Raw genomic sequence first — 18,860 nt, 5'->3', positions numbered from 1 at the left:
AGACTAAATGGTTATATTTCCACATTTTGCAAGCATTTATAACATCTGTTCTATGTATATTAACATCAGCTTAACTTACAAGTCAGTTTCAATGTGAACAATTGCACTTCGCTGCCTACTGTAAGTAACAAATGTAAAATTGGCTGGGGCAGACAGACCAAGGGCCACATGAAAGCCCTTCTCGGGACGCCTTAAATAAATCAACTGGTTATTGTATTCGTTTTCCAAAGCAACTATTCGGCAAGCCTCCTGCAAACATAGAAAAAAACATGGAAAGGAGAGAAAGGAGAGAAAGGAGAGAAAGCTTAAAGCCGAGTCTTACTGTTACTATGAGGAGAAGTATCATGACCGCCGGGTAGACCAAGTTCCTCTCCCAAGCTGAAGCTTTTTTGCGTCTTTCTTTTTCAAATAGAGGGGGGGAAAAACACAGGAAAAAGTAAAAAATTCGTTTTTTTTCCAAATTAGTATCTCCCTTCATCTTATATGCATACTCAGGCAAAAAGACAACACCATACCTTATATTGTATACAGTAGCTGTTAGAGGAGTTATTTGGCCATGCTGAGTGCATGGCCATATGGTGCACACACATGCATGCGTAAGAGGTGGGAATGCTCTCCCCATTGCAGTTGATTATCTAGAGTTTATTTATTTATGTATAAAATGTTTTACCAGGAAGTAATACATTGAGAGTTACCTCTCGCTTTCAAGTATGTCCTGGGCACAGAGTTAAGATTACAAATTATACATGGTTACAAATACATAGTTACTTAAGTGAACAGGTTATACATTATATACAAGACATTGCATGCACAGTTAGAGATAATATATAGTATAGGCTAAAGCCGTAAAATTCCGGGCATTACTGAAATCCCTGCTCTCTGATTGGTCAGAATTCCAAGCATTATTCATTCAGTAATGCCCGGAATTTTTTGACAACTTGCCAACTCACCTCAAAGCAGAGATGCAGGGGCTCGCGCCGAGAAAAACCGGCAAGTTTAAATCTTAACTGCAGCAGCTCTGCTCCTCCTCACTGAGCACACTGAACACGGCAGCACAAGCAGCCTCTCTCCCCCTATCTCTCACAGCTGCTAATGCTGTCAGAATCTGCATATCCCAACTGGTAACTTTGTAGCTTGCAACAAAGTAATATTTCTCACCACATCTATTGCCTGTGCTACTGTAAGGTAATTTGTATTTCTTTTTATTTAGTTGTAGTTAATATCCCAGTCCCCCCACATTCCCCCTCCACCCACCTCTCCCCCTCCATTCTCCCACTCACCCCTTTTCTCCCCTCACCTCTTCCCCCCCCTCACCTCCCTCTCCCCCCCCCCTCGCCTCCCTCTTACCCCTCCCCTCTCTCCCCCCACCACTTCTCTCTTCCCCCCCCCTTCACCTCTCTCTCCCCCCCCCTTCACCTCTCTCTCCCCCCTACACCTCTCTCTCTCCTGTCCCTCAGCACTCTCATCTTCTACTTTACTACTTTTTCCTACACAGGTATAGACACTGATTAAAATCAATGACTACAAAAATGTATCTTTTTTCTGATTAAAAATAAGTCTACATTTAGCCTAGAATAGTAACAATCCCCTCAGAACAGGGCATTATTGGCCAGTAATGCCCTGTTCTTCGGGGATTATTACTTAATTACAGGCATATGTACCAGTTCCCTGCCAGATTAAAGTGTGAGACAGCTTTAGTTTTGAAAAATCTTTTAGACTAGTGGTGGAACACACACACACACACACGCACACACACACACGCACACACGCGCGCACAATAGCAAAGAGTACTTCTCGAAGCACAAGCAATAATAAAAGGCCATACATGCGGCCAGTCATAAATGGTCTTGGCCAGTGTCTTTTTTGTATTTGAGAAAAGTATTTTAGCAAACAGTTGGGTAAACAGCACCCAGGGGTACACTGGGGTAACACCAGCGTAACAGAACTGCACCAGATCTCTCACAGGAACCCCCCTCCCCCCACCCATTGCATTCAACAGGATTTCTTTTCTGGGATAAATAAGGTGCCGTTTATCGCACTGGTTTTTGCCCCAGTTTTTCAGCACAAAGGCTTGAGTACTATAAATAGGCCCCTACACCTTATTTTCCACTGCACTGAAAAAGATATACGATTTGTGAGAGGGAAAAAAATAAACACTGCCCAAAAGCAAAAGAAAAATTGGATTCTTGTTTGAAAGCGGAAGGTCATCAATAGCAATGCAAGATAAAGGATTTAAATACTGATCAATAGTAGTAAGGTCCGTTTCCTGCATTATATAGTGGAAGTGCAAACTCTGTGACCTTCACCCACCTAGTTTTGATTTCATGGTCTTTGCAATCTCAAGTTCTTGTTTGATGATCTTTGCATTGTAGTCCGCAGCAGAATTCCCTCCTGTTAAAAGTGACATTTATTAAGCGATAACCAACAAATTGCTAGGGCAAAGATGAAGCCGTTATTGCCTATCCAATCACTCGGGCCCCTTTCTTCAGTTATCCCACTTTCAAGGTTTTACCAAGAAATACTTGAGTTTTACAAAATAAATGCCTTTACATTTTGTATCTTGATCACGTATTTTATGGTCAGTAGTTTACAGAAACTGTAGAAATTGGCCACTACTGTGAATTTTCTAAAAACTGCTTTAATGTCTCAGCTACTGCATCAGTGAAAATCTCTAAACATAATAATTGTTTTTTTTCTTGTATAGCACCAACAATGTACGCAGCGCAGTACATGGAATTCTTGCAGGCGCGGCTCCATGTCCCATAGAGCTTATCTATTGTTTTGGTGCTTGAGGCACAGGGGGACATAGTAACTTGCCCAAGGACACAAGGAGCTGACACCGGGATTTAAACCAGGCTCCCCTGATCCAAACTCTGTGTCAGTGTTTTCAGAGTCCATGTCTTTACTCACTGAGCCGCTCCTTTCAGCCCATCATCAGATTGTATATTTGTTAATGTTCTGCTGTGATGTACGGGCACAAACCTGAAAAGCTACTAAAAACCACGTATTATACATGCATATTATACATATTTTTACAAGTGACAAACTCCTTTAGAAGATAACGGGATTATAAATTGACAACACCAAGACTATATTAGAATTTTTTTTATACTCCTAAATGCTTAGTCAAATCAGATTAACCTCTTTAGTGAAAAAGCATGCACATAGGCTCTGATGAGTAACACAATTTGTATCACAATTAAAAATACAGTATGTGAACAAATTCTTAGATCATGAAGATCTTTTGAACATTAGAATACTATCGTAGGAAGACCCAAGCCACCTGGGATAGGCGCCAAGAAATAATACTGTACCATCAGCAACAATAAATCAGAAATATTCAGATGTGTGCACTGTACATACATGCATGTATGTATATATCTTTATTTGTACAGCGCCAACAGTGTACTCAGCGCGTTACAAAGACAATACAATACAGGGAATTATAATACAATAAGCGCGGCCAAGTCTGACAATAGGAAAGGAAATCCCTGCCCCGGAGAGCTTACAATCTAAGTGGTATGTTGGGAAACTTACAGAGACAGCAAGTGAGGGAATAAGTGCAGTGGTTGGTCACACTGGTTGGGTGGAGTGACTGAGTGTGGGACAGTGGCCATGAGTGCAAGTTATTAGGAGGCTTCTTTTTGAGAGGTGAGTATTAAGATTGGTCGGTAGTAAATTAGATGGGTTAACACCATTAGCAGAGAGGGAGGAGGAAGCAGGGAGGCGTGGGCGAGAGCAGGTGTGTATATGGCTGGGTCCAGGCCTAGGAGAGATAGAGAGAGAGAGAGAGAGAGAGAGAGAAGGATTTGTGGGGGTGCATTTTATTGAGCAGTGTAGAAGTTATTGGGAAAGGTGTGTGTAAATAGTGATGCAGTGAATGGGCACAAGCATATGTGGAGGGAAGGAGAGATAAAAAAGGTGGCTAAAAGGAGGGGAGTGTGGAAGATGGACACAACAGAAACATTTACAAAGCAGTGAGGAAATAGCAAACAGAAAAAGCAACAGGAAGGGAATAATGAGATGCAGGGAGAGAAAGATAGGAGGAGAGTTCCCGGGTATTGGAGGAGATGAGGAGTAGGACGGGACAGAGCAGGTGTATAAATCAGGCCTGGGAGGGCAGTCCAACTCCACAGACACCTCATATGCGACTTCCTATTGATAGAATCCACATGTAGAAGCAGATGTATTTTTAAAGAATATCTGAAGTCACATCCCTTGTACATAATATAAAGTAAACATGACTTCACTTACACACGATATAGAAGCTACCCCTGCTGCACTTGTTGGCACCTATTGTGAAGTCTATACCACGTGATTATAGGACGTGATTGCACACTAGCAGTAGTCCTGACAAATGTCTGCCATTGAAAGGCCCAACTAATTGGACAAAACTTTAAAGCAGCAGTTCAAGCAATATCCTACATGTGTTTTTGTTTTTTTAATAAATCATTTCTGTACTATGAGAAAATACTTGCAGCATTTAAAAAAAACATGTTTTATAGACATTTTAATGTTTCTAATGTAGGACGCATTTCCGAAGTGACAGCCCCCTTCCCCTTTTGATAGGCTCTGGCTCTTGAGCCCGCCCTCTCTCTAGCAGTGAACCAATTGTATCTAGTAACTGCCCAGTCAATCATATTCCAGGACTACATTGCCCACAATGCTGTGCAAGAACTGAATTAAATAACCCAGAACAAGCGATCGATTATAGGAGAACGGATTGATCTTCAGCTTAGCTAATCACTTGTCAGTGTGCAGATTGTATTGATGCACATATTGAATAGGATATATATATATATATATATATATATATATATATATATTTTTTTTAAACGGCTGCTTGAACTGCAGCTTTAATTATTCCTTGTCTCATAGAAGTCAGATATCTTGCCTGCCCAAGTACCATTTTCGGAACAACATAAAACCCATCATTATTCACATGGTGGTGTTCTTATATTTATGTCAATGTTTGAGCGATCCAGAGGAATGTGATCCCAGTTCTAGCAATCACAGGACGCTGGAACCACGTCTAGATATTTTGCGCTTCAAGTTATAAATTCTGAATAATGTAACATACATTTTGTAGCGGGCATGTTAACTACATGTATCATTCACACATTGCCCTTTGTGTCCGTTGATGTATGACACGATTGATGAACTGCTAAACACTAGTGGAAGCTGTGTATTTAGCGTGCTGTTCTTAAGATAATTTACAGCAATTAAAATATAGGGGACGTCTAGTCTTACAGAAAACACAAGAAGACATGATTCTGAAAAAGAACAAGAAATAATAACTAGATACGGGTGTTGCCTTCTTCGCTATAGTGTGGTCTATAAAGGAACCAGAAACAATGTCAAATCATTCAAAGTTGTAAGGGGAATTTTCACCAGCAATAAAAAGGAAGTGAGGGTTGAAGGAGTAGCTTAGTGGTAATGTACTGTGGCCTTTAAAGTCGGATTCAATCCCAGTATCAACTCTCCTTGTGACGTTGGGCAAGTCACTCAGTCTCCCTGTGCCTAAAGGAACCAAAAATCAGATTGTAAGCTCTATGGGGCAGCGTTTTATTGGGCCTGAAAAATTAATTATTCATTATCATTGTGACTTTCTCAAGGTCACAAGGAGCAGACACCAGGATTTGCTGCTTTAATGGTTTACACGCCAAAAGAAAGGAGGCAGGAAGACAAGGTACAGACTGCAGTTTGATTGGCTATTTCTGAATAAGTGTGACCATTTTAACCCTTTGAGTGCCACCAGGGCATTGTCGCTACGTCATGGGGACTGGCACTCCAGGGGCCTCATGACGTAGGTGACCACGTCATCCTCAAAGGGCTTGTTTTTTACGGGTTCGATTTGGTCCTTCTGTTCTCCTGGAGCACAGGATGCAATCTAACCAGTGAGGAAAACAGAAAAGGAGGATCCCTCTTCCGTTTCTCCCCCAAATGGCCGCCGCCATGGGTACATGACTGCACTAGGCCGGAGCAGCCATGACACTTTCGGTCCCCAAAAGGGTTAAACAAGTATTAATTTATCAAGTGTATTTAAAATGATGTATCTGGGTCTGGCTCTTGTTCACATGTTCTGCACTTGACAATTAGTGGGAGTATTGTGTCTAAGTGCACTTTCCTTTATGTTCTATACACAGCTCCCAAAAGTTTTTGGCCCGTTCCAAAAAAAATGAATAACAACTTTCCTTATTCCAAACCTGCACTAATTAACACAGTTATGCTACCTTCTATCTCCTCATTCCAAACGTGTGCATAAAGTTCCGTGTCATAATAGTCTAGCCAATAGATCAAATTGGTAGACATAACTTGTTTGGACTAGTTATAAAAAGTAAGAAGGGATTCTCCGCATAAACCACAAAGCAGCTCATTTAAGGTCGATTTAACGGTATTATTGTGTTTTTCTTCCAGCCCCAAGACCAGGTTTTAGTACCTCAAAGGAAATTGTAAGAGTATCTATTTGCATTCCCTTCAGGTGATTGGCAGCTCAACACCAATTAGTTTGAAATTACACTGTTACTAGCATGCAATAAAAACAACACCTTTCATCTTTTTTACCTTTGCAAAGATACCTTCTAAGCCAATAACTTTGATCAAGTAAGCATTTTTTATCCTGCCCCACCCGTCTCTTTGGATTTGGGAAAACTAATAGCTAAAGGCAACTTCTTAATTTTAATATAAAAAAAGAAGCCCAAGCTTTATTCTTTCATTGAAAAGGCTGATGTTATACCTGAAACCTAAAATGTTACAAAGCAGCATTCCCCGCCCCTTTTTTTCAAGGGGAGGGAGGGGAGGAGCTTGTATCAACAACCAAAATGCTCAATTGTTTGGGCAGTCTAAAAAAAACTAACCTATGAAACACAAATCCATTTTTTGGAAAGTTTCTTTTCTGGGTACAAAAAAAAAAAAAAAAAAAAAAAAGACAGTAACATAATTGTACATTTTCTTATGGAGCTTATGAAACACCCTGCATATAATTTGAGTGTAATTAGATATTAAGGAGTTCATTGGGGTTAATCAAAAGGCAATGTGTCAGGGATTTCTTTGTCTACAAGTCAAGATAAGAATTTGCGCTCCTGATATTTTATATGATTGCATCACAGATCCAGATTACCATTTTAGGAACAATTAGAATTTGTAACACAATTCTTGGTGGCTGCACCCTGGAGTTGTCATCACAGCTTGTCTACCCGGGGGCATTCCGTCCCGTTAAACGAGGTCACAAGCAGATCAAAGCACATTACGGCAGGAAGGCGAGTCGAGTTCTTCTGCAGTGGCATAGCTGGTTTGAGAAGTTCGCCCTTGTTTGAAGCAGCCTTCATGCCCATTATATGACAACAACAACATACCGAGAACATGCAGAGCTGAATAAAGAAAGGTCAGGTCACGGAAAGTTTAAAACATGACACTGAAAGAAAATAAAACTAAGAAATAAAAATGAACTGTAATCTGTAGTGACACCTGATTTTCTAAATCTTTCTGACTGCTTGCAGTGAATTGAGAAGACAAAAAAAGGACTTGTGTAAATCAATACTAATCGGGGTAGAAGGCACGGCAGAATTAATGTTAAGTACTTTTATGAGAGAGCTGCTTTTATAATGACAATGAACATCTTTGTTGCATTTTTATGACAAAGTTGACTCTTCTGTGGCTTGTATTCAAAGTAAAACCTACACATTTGGAAGCTACCTGTGACTGGCTTAGGTAAATCGACACTTTTAAGTACCTTAGGTTTGCCACCTTCTATCCTTGATACACCTGGGAAAAGAGGTAGTAAGTGGGAGACAGGAAGGAGTACACCAACATGATATTAAGCATTCACGCAATTAATTAAACCCAGATAGATTTGAAAAGAGATTACAGAGAGGTCAAACTCATAGGGATGACAAACCTACCCATTTAGGGAGTTTCCTAACCAATCAATGGATATCGGAGTAAGACAATGAATATAGCTCTGCTGCTTTCCAATTAAATGAGTAAACCCTACCCTATGTATTGAGGATGCTTGTCTGACTTTTTCTATATATCAGCAGTAATGACAGAGAAAGTTAGCAGCCTCATGAATGGACACCAATTACAAGTAGTACGGAATGGACTTCCCAATGGGAAAGTATACATTTTACCAAAAATGTGGCGGTGTAAGGACAAGATCTAAGGTGTAAAGAGCTCCAATACTGCCACTGACAATGTCTGGGACCTTGAGCTGTCTTAAGGGCACAGACAATTGTTAACTATGGTCCTTTTCTTGACCTTGATCGTTTACTACGGCTACCTACTATACATTAGCTGAAATACTAAAAGAGGACTACAACAATGACATCATTTATCTATTTGCTTATTCACTTCTATAATATAAAAAATGGGGAAAAAAATAGTCACTGAAATAAGCTATTGAGAATCTGTATCCTTTTCCATTAGCACCTGCGTGCCAAAGCACCATCAGCCTGTGCCTTTGATTAATACATCTGCTGATAAAAGAGCTTTGCTGAGCAAGTTAACAACTCCCTCCAAGTAAAAGGCAGACTCTAATCCTTCTGTGATTTCAGAACAAAGTAAGGATGTGCAAGGTTTCAGGAGTTATGGCTTTGGAGTTAAGAAATTGGATTACGTTTCTGAGTACTGGTTCTCCACAGGAACCGGGGCAGATCGTGTCATTGTATAAACACACACGTAAGAAAAAGTCTGTATAGTAAGGCACTAAATGTTTCAAACCAAGGTGTAACGGACGAGTGGAGTAGTATAAATACAAATTGATGTTGGAATTTTGCTCAAAAGGGGATTTATTGAATGATCGACGTTTCGGTTCCCCGTTTTGAGCAAAATTCCAAGTGTGATGGACTTCAATTTGAATACAGGCATACCCCGCTTTAAGTACACTCACTTTAAGTACACTCGCGAGTAAGTACATATCGCCCAATAGGCAAATGGCAGCTCGCGCATGCGCCAGTCATCACGTCCTGAACAGCAATACCGGCTCCCTACCTGTACTGAAGCTGTGCGCAAGCGGGGAGACTGTAGAGCCTGTTACAAATGCCTTATTTACATCAGTTATGCACGTATGTGAAGATTGCAGTACAGCACATGCATCGATAAGTGGGAAAAAGGTAGTGGTTCACTTTAAGTACATTTTCGCTTTACATACATGCTCCGGTCCCATTGCGTACGTTAATGCGGGGTATGCCTGTATATAGATTATAATGTACAGTATGTATATGTTCTTAGGTGGCACTCCCTAACATTTAGGTTAGACAAACAAAATGGAAAAATGGAAATTAATCATCTGCACTCTTTGTTCTATTCATTACTTTATTGATCTCTTCTAAACAGAAAAATCAACGACCAATTTTTTCTTCTTAAACTTACAACACTGAATAGCTTCCGACGTCCATAACTGCTTGTTATTATGCAATGTTTTGGAAACCTTCCCAGTCCTTCAAGCTACGAGCATACATCTTACTCTTGTATAATATCATGTATATATCATTAGAAAAGAGTACAAATTATATGTTTGTATGTGTATATTTAACTTTTTTTTGTATTGAGAAGAGATATCTCAAGTAAAAGTGCAGATTCTTCGTACTGCTACACAGTAGGTTAAGGGGACATAGGCTAGAAACCTTCAAATACTGTATTTAAGTGTAACACCTTTTGCCCCCCCCCCCCCCCCCCTATCGCAGATGGGGACCATATGTAATAATACATGTGTGTTACCGGGTGTGGTGCGTTACTCGATAGGCTCACAGAAGGCCTGAACCTCCGCCACTGGGAGCCTGGGGTTACCTGATTATTCGAACACAGCGCCTCCACCTGTAAGGGTTCTCACCAGAGTGGGATGGTCCTCTTACAGGAACACAGTAATAGTAATACACGCACACAATATATGTTAGCAACCGTTTTACTATAACTACTATTAACTTCAGTATCCTGTACCACACAGCATAATGCATATAACCATATACATAGCAGTGCACCGGGTGCACACATCAACTTAGGTAGTCCCTCCTCCAAAGTGCCTGGGTGCTGGACACCAATTCCCTGATGTCCCTTATGTCCAAACCCACCCAATGTGTTGGAGATAGCGCTATCCCTTGAAGTGTTTAGTGCACTACTATAGGTACCTGTCCGGGGCTCCAGCCCACGGGACTGCAAGATAACTAGATTGGATCCTCCTGATCCGACGAGACGTCCTCCTACATGTGGGGTGTATTCCGGTGTGGATAATATCACCCCTGCGCCGTACCGTCTGTACCTTGAAGGGGATCCGTCTGCAGCCGGCAGGCCGCAGTCACTGCTTGGCGGGGCCTCCGTGAAGATAGTCTATATATATATATATATATATATATATTTATATATATATATATATATATATATAGGGGTCTGAGCCCAGACCCAGGAATCCGGCTGCGCGCCACAGAGTGTATCTTTAAAGCAACCAAATATCTAAAGGGGCAGATCTCCTTCCTTAAGGCCGGTCCCTGAAGCAACCACAAACTGGGGGCAAGGGTAACTGTATCTGGGGCCTATGGGGTTAACTGGCCTAGTGCAAGCGGCTACTGCTCCCCTGCACCCTCACGCTCCCTGCTCCAACTCCCGTTACTCAGAGCCCGCAAAATGTATCCATTCCCCCTTACCGGGAATCCTTGAGCCTTATTGGCTGTTCTGGGGCACCTGGTGTATGTTTCCCTTAGCCTCAAGGGAATTGTAGTCCCGTGGAGGCTGCTGCTGCATTGGGGCTGCGTGCGCGCTCGTACCTCGCATGCGCAACTTTGTCATGGCTGCCGCAGCTCCCGAACTTCTTCTGCGCATGCACGACCACTGCGCTTGCGCACACATCCATAATGGCGGCCCCAGCTAGTCGGGTGCGCCGCAGAGCCTCCCTGGCGTCGGAGTGCTCCCTACTTCGGCCCCCACCTTTGCAAACAGCCGGCGGGTCCGTCACTGGCTCCAGCGGCACCCGCGACCGCGCTGCAAGCAAGGAGGGGGTCTCGGGAAGCCCAAGGGGACTGGGGCTACACACTTCCCCTGGTAAAATCCCAACAACCTCGCTTGGGTAGCAACCATACCATGTACAGAAATTATATAATAAAAATGCAGTACAATATATAACTTAACACCGTGCAATGCTCTACATGAGATTGCACAATTGCGTGAACATCACAATAACGGCCTGTATCTTGGCCCGAGACCACTGCTGAGCCTCATAGTGGGGTGCCCCAACTGAATCGTAAGCTACCCGATTGGGAGGGTGGTTCATTCTTTGACTTTTGCGAAGCTCTGGCTCTACTTCCTCTGGAGAGTAATGTGCATAGTCCTGAGGCTCAGCCTCTCCCATTGAGGGTATAAATGTCTCTGAAGAGTCTCTTTGGGGCATGAAGCATGGGCTTCTAGGATCCAGGGGTCTACTCATTGGAGTTCTCTTATGAAAAGTTGTTTGTTGAGGCCCTTTACCCGTAGCTCCACCGGGAGGTGCCGCGGAGTGTTGGGGTGGTTTCCTTTGAGAGGGGCTCTCCATTCTGACCGGACTAGTCTCCTAATTAGCTTCCACTGGTTCTAACTCTCCATCTAATGATGTAGTCGGTATCTCTGTATCTCCTTCCTCCATTTGTGGAATAGGGAGGAGGTGATTTCGGTGCCAGCTTTTTACCCGGCCATCACTGTCTTTTATACGATATACTGGGAGCCCTGGCATTTGTGATTCGACTTCATAGACTCCGTCACGCCAGCGATCAGCCAGTTTGTGTTTGCTGGGGACTCCTAGATTTCGGAGTAGAACGGCATCGCCAGGATGAATCTCCCGATGGCGGACCTTATGATCATAACGTCTTTTGTTATCAGCGTTCAAACGAGCAGAAGCTTCCTCGGCTAACTGGTAGGCGTTTTGCAGACTGTCTTGTAGCCGTTGTACGTATCGGAAGTGCGTCATGTTGGGTACCCCATCGGTAGATACCCGCAGACATATATCCACCGGAAGTCTCGCTTCTCGCCCGAACATCAAAAAATAAGGAGTGAACCCTGTGGACTCATGGCGGGTGCAATTGTAGGCATGCACCAAAGATTCCACATGCTTGCTCCATTCTCTCTTCTGAGACCCTTTTAACGTGCCGAGCATGTCCAGGAGGGTCCTGTTGAATCTCTCCGGTAAGGCGTCTCCCTCTGGGTGGTATGGGGTGATTCGAGACTTAGAAATGGCTAGTAGCTTAAGCAGTTCCTTAATGATATTGCTTTCGAAGTCCCGACCTTGGTCCGAATGCAGACGGTTTGGCAACCCATAATGAATAAAGTATCGTTCCCATAGGACTTTAGCTACCGTGATGGCCTTCTGGTCTTTGGTGGGGAAGGCCTGAGCGTAGCAAGTATAATGATCTGTGATGACCAACACGTTACTGATGCCTCGGGTATCAGGTTCGATACACAGAAAGTCCATGCACACCAAGTCCATGGGGCCTGAGCTTTTCAGATGAGCCATGGGGGCGGCTCTGGTAGGGAGGGTCTTGCGCTGGATACATCGGGAGCACCGACGACAGTGTCGCTCCACTGATTCACGTATCCGTGGCCAGAAGAGCCGATCACGCACCAACTCAAAAGTCTTTTCTACACCCAGATGGCCATGTTCATCGTGTAAGGCTTTCAGGACCAGATATTGTAAATTGCGGGGTAGGACCAATTGTTTCCTCTCAGGGTGGTCATGGTACTGTACCACCCGATAGAGTAGACCGTTGTCCAGCTGGAATTTGTCAGCTTCCCGCAGGAGCTAGGAGCACGCTTCAGCATATCCAGTTTGTTTTTCTGCACGGCTTGGCGGATAAGGTCCACTACTGAGTCCCTTACTTGGTATTGAATCATATCTTTCCACAAGATAATTTTATCAGGGGTGACGTTCAGCCCATCGGGATCACAGTAAGCAGCAGGTAGAGCCTTGGATTGACATCCCAATGAATCCACGACACGTAATTCAGAGAAGGCCTATTCCCCACTATAGCTGCCGTGTTGCACAGGGCTTGCATTCCTGGCCCAGGAATTTCTTCCCAAATGTCCTCATCCGGGGTGGCCCCTAGTCCGGGCCTTCTAGATAGGGCATCAGCTCCAATGTTTAGCGGCCCAGGCTTGTACTTCAAGGTAAATCTGTAGTTTGAGAGGCATGCTAACCATCGATGGCCTGCAGCGTCCAGTTTGGCGGTTGTCGTTATGTATGTCAACGGATTATTGTCTGTACGCACTTTAAAGTTGACCCCATACAAGTAATCGTGGAGTTTATTCACAATTGCCCATTTGAGGGCAAGGAATTCCAGCTTATGGACGGGATAGTTCTGTTCGCTGGGGGTTAAACTGCGGCTGACATAGGCCACTGGTCAGAGACCGGCCGGATATTTCTGATGGAGTACGGCTCCTAGCCCGTTGAGGCTTGCATCCACATGAAGGACGTAGGGTAGTTCAGGATCGGCGTACGCGAGAACGGGTGTCTCTGTTAAACATTTCTTCAGATCAAGGAATGCTTGTTCACAGGTGTCTGTCCACTTGTCATCGAACGGCACTCGCGCCCATGTAGCAGGTCGGCCCGTATCTTCTGGGTATATTTTGAGAAGATTGTTAAGAACCTGTAAGGAATCCGCTCCGCGGTTTACAGTTTGCCTCACCTTGCAGACATGTGCAGTCCTGGAACACTTCTCCTGTTATTTACTGCAGCCTGGATTCACTCACCAAAGCAATACTGCCACACACTCCCTCTGGTATCTACTGCAGCTGTGCAGCCTATCACTGCAACCTAGACTTGCATTCACTCATTGGAGCAGTACCTTCATACCCCCCTCCGGGGATTGGCCCGCTGGCCTTCAAGTACTGCTTTCCCACAATGCTCCCTGCCAAGCATAGTCCTTTCCGGATGTCACCTGTTCTGCCACAAGCTCCCGCTTGTTCTCCTGTGCTGAAGCGGAGGTTTCCCCTGCGTCCTTCAGCTTCCTTTCTCCTGTGCAGAAGCGGAGGTTTCCCCTGCATCCTTCAGCTTCCTGTTCTCCTGTGCTGAAGTGGAGGTTTCCCCTGCGTCCTTCAGCTTCCTGTTCTCCTGTGCTGAAGCGGAGGTTTCCCCTGCGTCTTCAGCCTCCTGGTTTCCTGCACTGAAGCGGAGGTTTCCCTGTGTATCTTCAGCTTCCTGGTTCCTGGGGCCTACTCTTTCCCTAATCTAGAGAGGCCAGGTCCTGGTTCCTGCGCTGAAACGGAGGATTCCCCAGCCCGCTCAGGACTCTTGCGCTGTGCACTGGTTTACCCGTGCAGCTAGGCGGTGTGCTACTCTGGTCTGCCAACCACCTCCTGAGACCAGTACCATGAGCCATGGTCGCCGCACGCGCAGAGGCCACCCCCGCGCTCCTAAGCTGAAGCGGGGCTTTCCTGACTACCTGTTGCCGAACTCTTGCTTGAACAATGTTTATTCTGATGTCTCCTGTCCTGATCCTGGCTTGTACAACGACGATGCTGTCTTCTCCTATCCTGATCCTGGTACGTATGACTACGAACTGCACAATCCGGATCAGCCTGCGCGGTCTAAGGTCGGTGCTTTTACAACCCCACCTCAGCCAAGCGGTCCGACCCAGGTTTGTGGCGAGCACAACCGTGACAGAACCTTGGTCTACTGGAATACCCTTCTACAAAACGGCGGTAGTATCCGCAGAATCCTAGGAAGGAGCGTAGTCCATGTAGTTTCCGGGTCTTGGCCATTCCATCACTGATTCAATTTTGGCGGGATCCGTGGCTATCCCCTCAGCGGATACTATATGTCCCACGTAGGTCACTGAGGTACGGCAGAATCGATGATAACTTCAGGCCTTCTTGCCCCAGTCGATCCAACACCTTCATGAGCCGCGTCTCATGTTCCTCCAAAGTCTTGCCGAAGACAATGATATCATCCAGATAAACTAGGCATTCTCGGGGGTTCATGTCCCCGATTGTCTTTTCCATCAACCGTTGGAACGTTGCTGGGGCTCCGCAGATACCTTGAGGCATGCGAGTGAATTGGTAGAAGCCAAGGGGGCATACGAATGCCGTCTTCTCCTGGTCGTCTGCACTCATGGGCAGTTGGTAGTACCCAGACATCAAGTCCAAGACACTGAACCACTGACTTCCCGACAGTGCGTTGAGGATTTCTTCAATTCTTGGCAGTGTATACTGATCAGGTATGGTACGATTGTTCAGGGTTCGGTAGTCGACACACAATCGCACCGACCCATTCTTCTTTCGCACCACCACGATCGGCGATGCGCAGGGGCTACGGGATTCAGTCACAATGCCCGCTGCTTCCATCTCTCATAACACGTTTCTCACATCCTCCACATCTCGAGGGGCAATACGATGAGATCTTTCCCGGAACGGAGTGGTGTCACTTAGCCGGATAGTGTGTTAGGCATTTCGGCTACAGCCCACATCCATGTCACTCGTGGAAAATACGTCCTTCCTTTCTTCCAACTTGGCAGTCAGCCGTGCCCTCCATGCCGCGGACAAGGCGGATTCCCCGAAGTCAAAGTCCATTTCCGTGGTGTGCTCCAGTGGGGCTGTATCATCTACTTGGGCGGACATCATATCAACAGAGGTAACCGCGTATATCCATCCCAATCGTTGCCCATACTCTAGGGGCATGGGATAGGGAGAGGTGTTGTGAACATATACCTTGACGTTCAGAGGCATTTCACCCTTCCACTCTCGGATCTCAGGCACCCCCGATAGGCATCCTCTTCGGGCGCACTCTCTAAGGAGAAGAGCTGATCAGCCTTGTCTCGTTCTGGATAGCAGCATTCCGCCCACATAACTTCTACTCCCCCTGGGGGAATTACGGTCACTCCTTCGTGAGTATTGAATAAGTCTCCGTATTCTACTTCATCCGGAATCGGCGGGTCGTCGCTCGTCATACTGGGTTGTATGGGTAGAGCCGAGGGGGGTAATTCACAAGCCTCTTTCAAATATGCTCGGAACACTGCCCACATCGGTACGACACATGTGGTACGCCACATCGGTATTTGTTCCCAGGATAATTGGGGCCTGAGGATGCTCAAGGGCATATTAACACCTCCACTTCCATTGGATGGGACTTGCCAGTGTTCAATTTTAGTATGGCCAGCCGAAGTTTCACCACGCCGTCAATGGGGTAGGCCTCCTGACAAAGTCCCCAGAGTTTCATCGCGTCCGCAGTTTGCAATGGCAGGTGGTTCAGATGTTGATCATAGAACGAGCGCTACACAATGGTCACCTGAGAACCGGTGTCCAACAACGCAGTTGCGTAAATGCCTTCCACGAGGATGCGTATAAGAGCAGCCGGTCCCACCCGAATGTAGGCGTCTGTGATTACGGCTTCTCCACTGCTTGGAGGGGTGGAGCCCTCGGACGAAGAAGGAATTTCTTCAGTCTACGCCGTGCAGGTCATGGCTTTGGGTGGGTCGGTTCTGACCTTTCTTGTCCCTGTGCAAGTCTTAGCGAAGTGCCCTTCTTGGCCGCACCTGAAGCACGCTTGATCCCACGGAAGGGTCCCAGTCCTGGAGGCCGCCGACTCCCTCTTGGGGAAGTGTAGTGCAGCAATAGGAGTTTTATGAGCAGGGGAATCCTTCACCTTCGATCTCTTTGGCCTTTGCGATCGCTGCTCTTTTCAGTTCATCTGGAGGATGTCCTTTGGCCGAAGTAGCGGTCTTCTCTCGTTTCGTAGAGTCACGCGGAAGCTTTGGCCAGTGCAATCGTAGATTACCTTCGTGAGCTAGTACTTTATCCATTAACTCTTCGAAATCTAGAGGCTGATCTGGAGAGAGAGTACAGCTGACTCGTATCGCCACCGGGTGCATGGGCAGGGTGCCCTGCAGAAGTTGCTGGACTCGCATGCCATCAGCTTGAGCTGCCGGAATAACCTCCTTCTTTACCAGAGGCCATAGGGCCAACTGGATCAGCCGAAGAAACTCAGACACTTCTTCTCCTTCGACTTGCGTGAGCGAGTTGAATTTGGTCAGTAATGACACTGCGTCCTTAGGAACCCCGTATGTCCGGGTAAGGGCCTGGATCAGGGCTGCCACGTCAGTGTTAGGGTGTTTATTGTCGTAAAACTGCACCATATGCGTAGCAGGGGGTCATAAGCACTCGACAATTTGTTGCCGTTTTACTGCATCAGAGCAAGTCCACTCCGGGAGCACGTGTTCCATGTGGTCTTTCCATTCTTCAAATTCTGCCTCACCCTCCGGTGTGGGTCTATTCCCGGAGAATATCTTGAGCTTGCGGTATTGATGGGAATGGGAGGCCTGGCTCAGAGCTTCTTTTAGCTGAGGTAGGATTCCTCCCGCAGCTGGGTCCACCTGTAAGGACGTAGGGGCCCGGGACTGTATACTGGTTTGGCGTCTTGTACTTGTCAGTCGTTCAGGGGACGGATACACTGAGGGCGAGGGCCCAGTCTGGAGGGGGGTCTCCACGGGGGACCCGGGACTGAAGATCACCCTGGGTATCAGTGACTCTGAATGTAGCAAGGAATGTCCTGATAGTAATGCGTCATAGTTCCCGGGAGCGCGGGAGGGTCCCGGCGTATCTCTCGGGATAGGGTATGGGGGCCGACAGTGCCCTAGGCAATTCAGAGAAAATGACAGGACACCCCGGAGGCAAGGCTCCCGGAAAGTGTAGGGCGGCGGGGGTGATATTTTCTGTTACTTAATAACGGGTTGCTATAAGGAGTATGTACCAGCGGTATGTGGGGTTCCATTTCCGGACGATTTGGCGGGCTTGAGTGAACCCGGGAAGGGATCTGACCTGCTTAAGGACTTCTTGAGAGGGGATGCCTGCTGGCACATCCCCCACCGCGAGCACATGGCAGGGGGACTCGTCTAGTTCCAGCGCCCAGTCGCGCACTTGTTGCTTAGATAGTGAGAACATGGTGGTAATTGCAACAGCCAAATTTAGACTTTAATAAAGCACCTCAGGTCTGAGATCTCAGCAGCGCCTCCAAATATAACACCTTTTGCCCCCCCCCTATCGCAGATGGGGACCATATGTAATAATGTGTGTGTTACCGGGTGTGGTGCGTTACCCGATAGGCTCACAGAATGCCTGAACCTCCGCCACTGGGAGCCTGGGGTTACCTGATTATTCGAACACAGCGCCTCCACCTGTAAGGGTTCCCACCAGAGTGGGATGGTCCTCTTACAGGAACACAGTAATAGTAATACACGCACACAATATATGTTAGCAACCGTTTTACTATAACTACTAATAATTTCGGTATCCTGTACCACACAGCATAATGCATATAACCATATACATAGCAGTGCACCGGGTGCACACATCAACTTTGGTAGTCCCTCCTCCAAAGTGCCTGGGTGCTGGGCACCAATTCCCTGATGTCCCTTATGTCCAAACCCACCCAATGTGTTGGAGATGGCTCTATCCCTTGAAGTGTTTAGTGCACTACTATAGGTACCTGCCCGGGGCTCCAGCCCACGGGGCCGCAAGATAACTGGATTGCATCCGCCTGATCCAACGAGACGTCCTCCTACACGTGGGGTGTATTCCAGTGTGGATAATATCACCCCTGCGCCGTACCGTCTGTACCTTGAAGGGGATCCGTCTGCAGCCGGCAGTCCGCAGTCACTGCTTGGCGGGGCCTCCGTGAAGATAGTCTTTATATATAGAGGGGTCTGAGTCCAGACCCAGGAATCCGGCTGCGCACCATAGAGTGTATCTTTAAAGCAACCAAATAGCTAAAGGGGCAGATCTCCTTCCTTAAGGCTTGTCCCTGAAGCAACCACAAACTGGGGACAAGGGTAACTGTATCTGGGGCCTATGGGGTCAACTGGTCTAGTGCAAGGGGCTACTGCTCCCCTGCACACTCACTCACCCAGCTCCCT

At 46.2% G+C, this 18,860-nt stretch overlaps 1 protein-coding gene across 2 annotated transcripts in view; it reads right to left on the bottom strand.

Moving 5' to 3' along the window:
* The window catches only part of LMBR1 (limb development membrane protein 1), a 160,536-nt gene that overhangs the window by 43,249 nt on the left and 98,427 nt on the right, over positions 1 to 18,860 (bottom strand). For both annotated transcript variants that reach the window (XM_075587853.1, XM_075587854.1), the window contains 2 exons: positions 2,311 to 2,391; positions 323 to 399 (listed from right to left, as the gene is read on the bottom strand). In XM_075587853.1, coding sequence (XP_075443968.1) covers positions 323 to 399; positions 2,311 to 2,391 — 158 coding nt within the window. The remainder of the gene's footprint in view (positions 1 to 322; positions 400 to 2,310; positions 2,392 to 18,860) is intronic.

The sequence above is a fragment of the Ascaphus truei genome, chromosome 2 (assembly GCF_040206685.1).
Source record: "Ascaphus truei isolate aAscTru1 chromosome 2, aAscTru1.hap1, whole genome shotgun sequence".
NCBI classification, from domain to species: Eukaryota; Metazoa; Chordata; class Amphibia; order Anura; family Ascaphidae; genus Ascaphus; species Ascaphus truei.
Note: the sequence above shows the minus strand (reverse complement) of the source record. Positions and strands in the feature narration are given on the sequence as shown.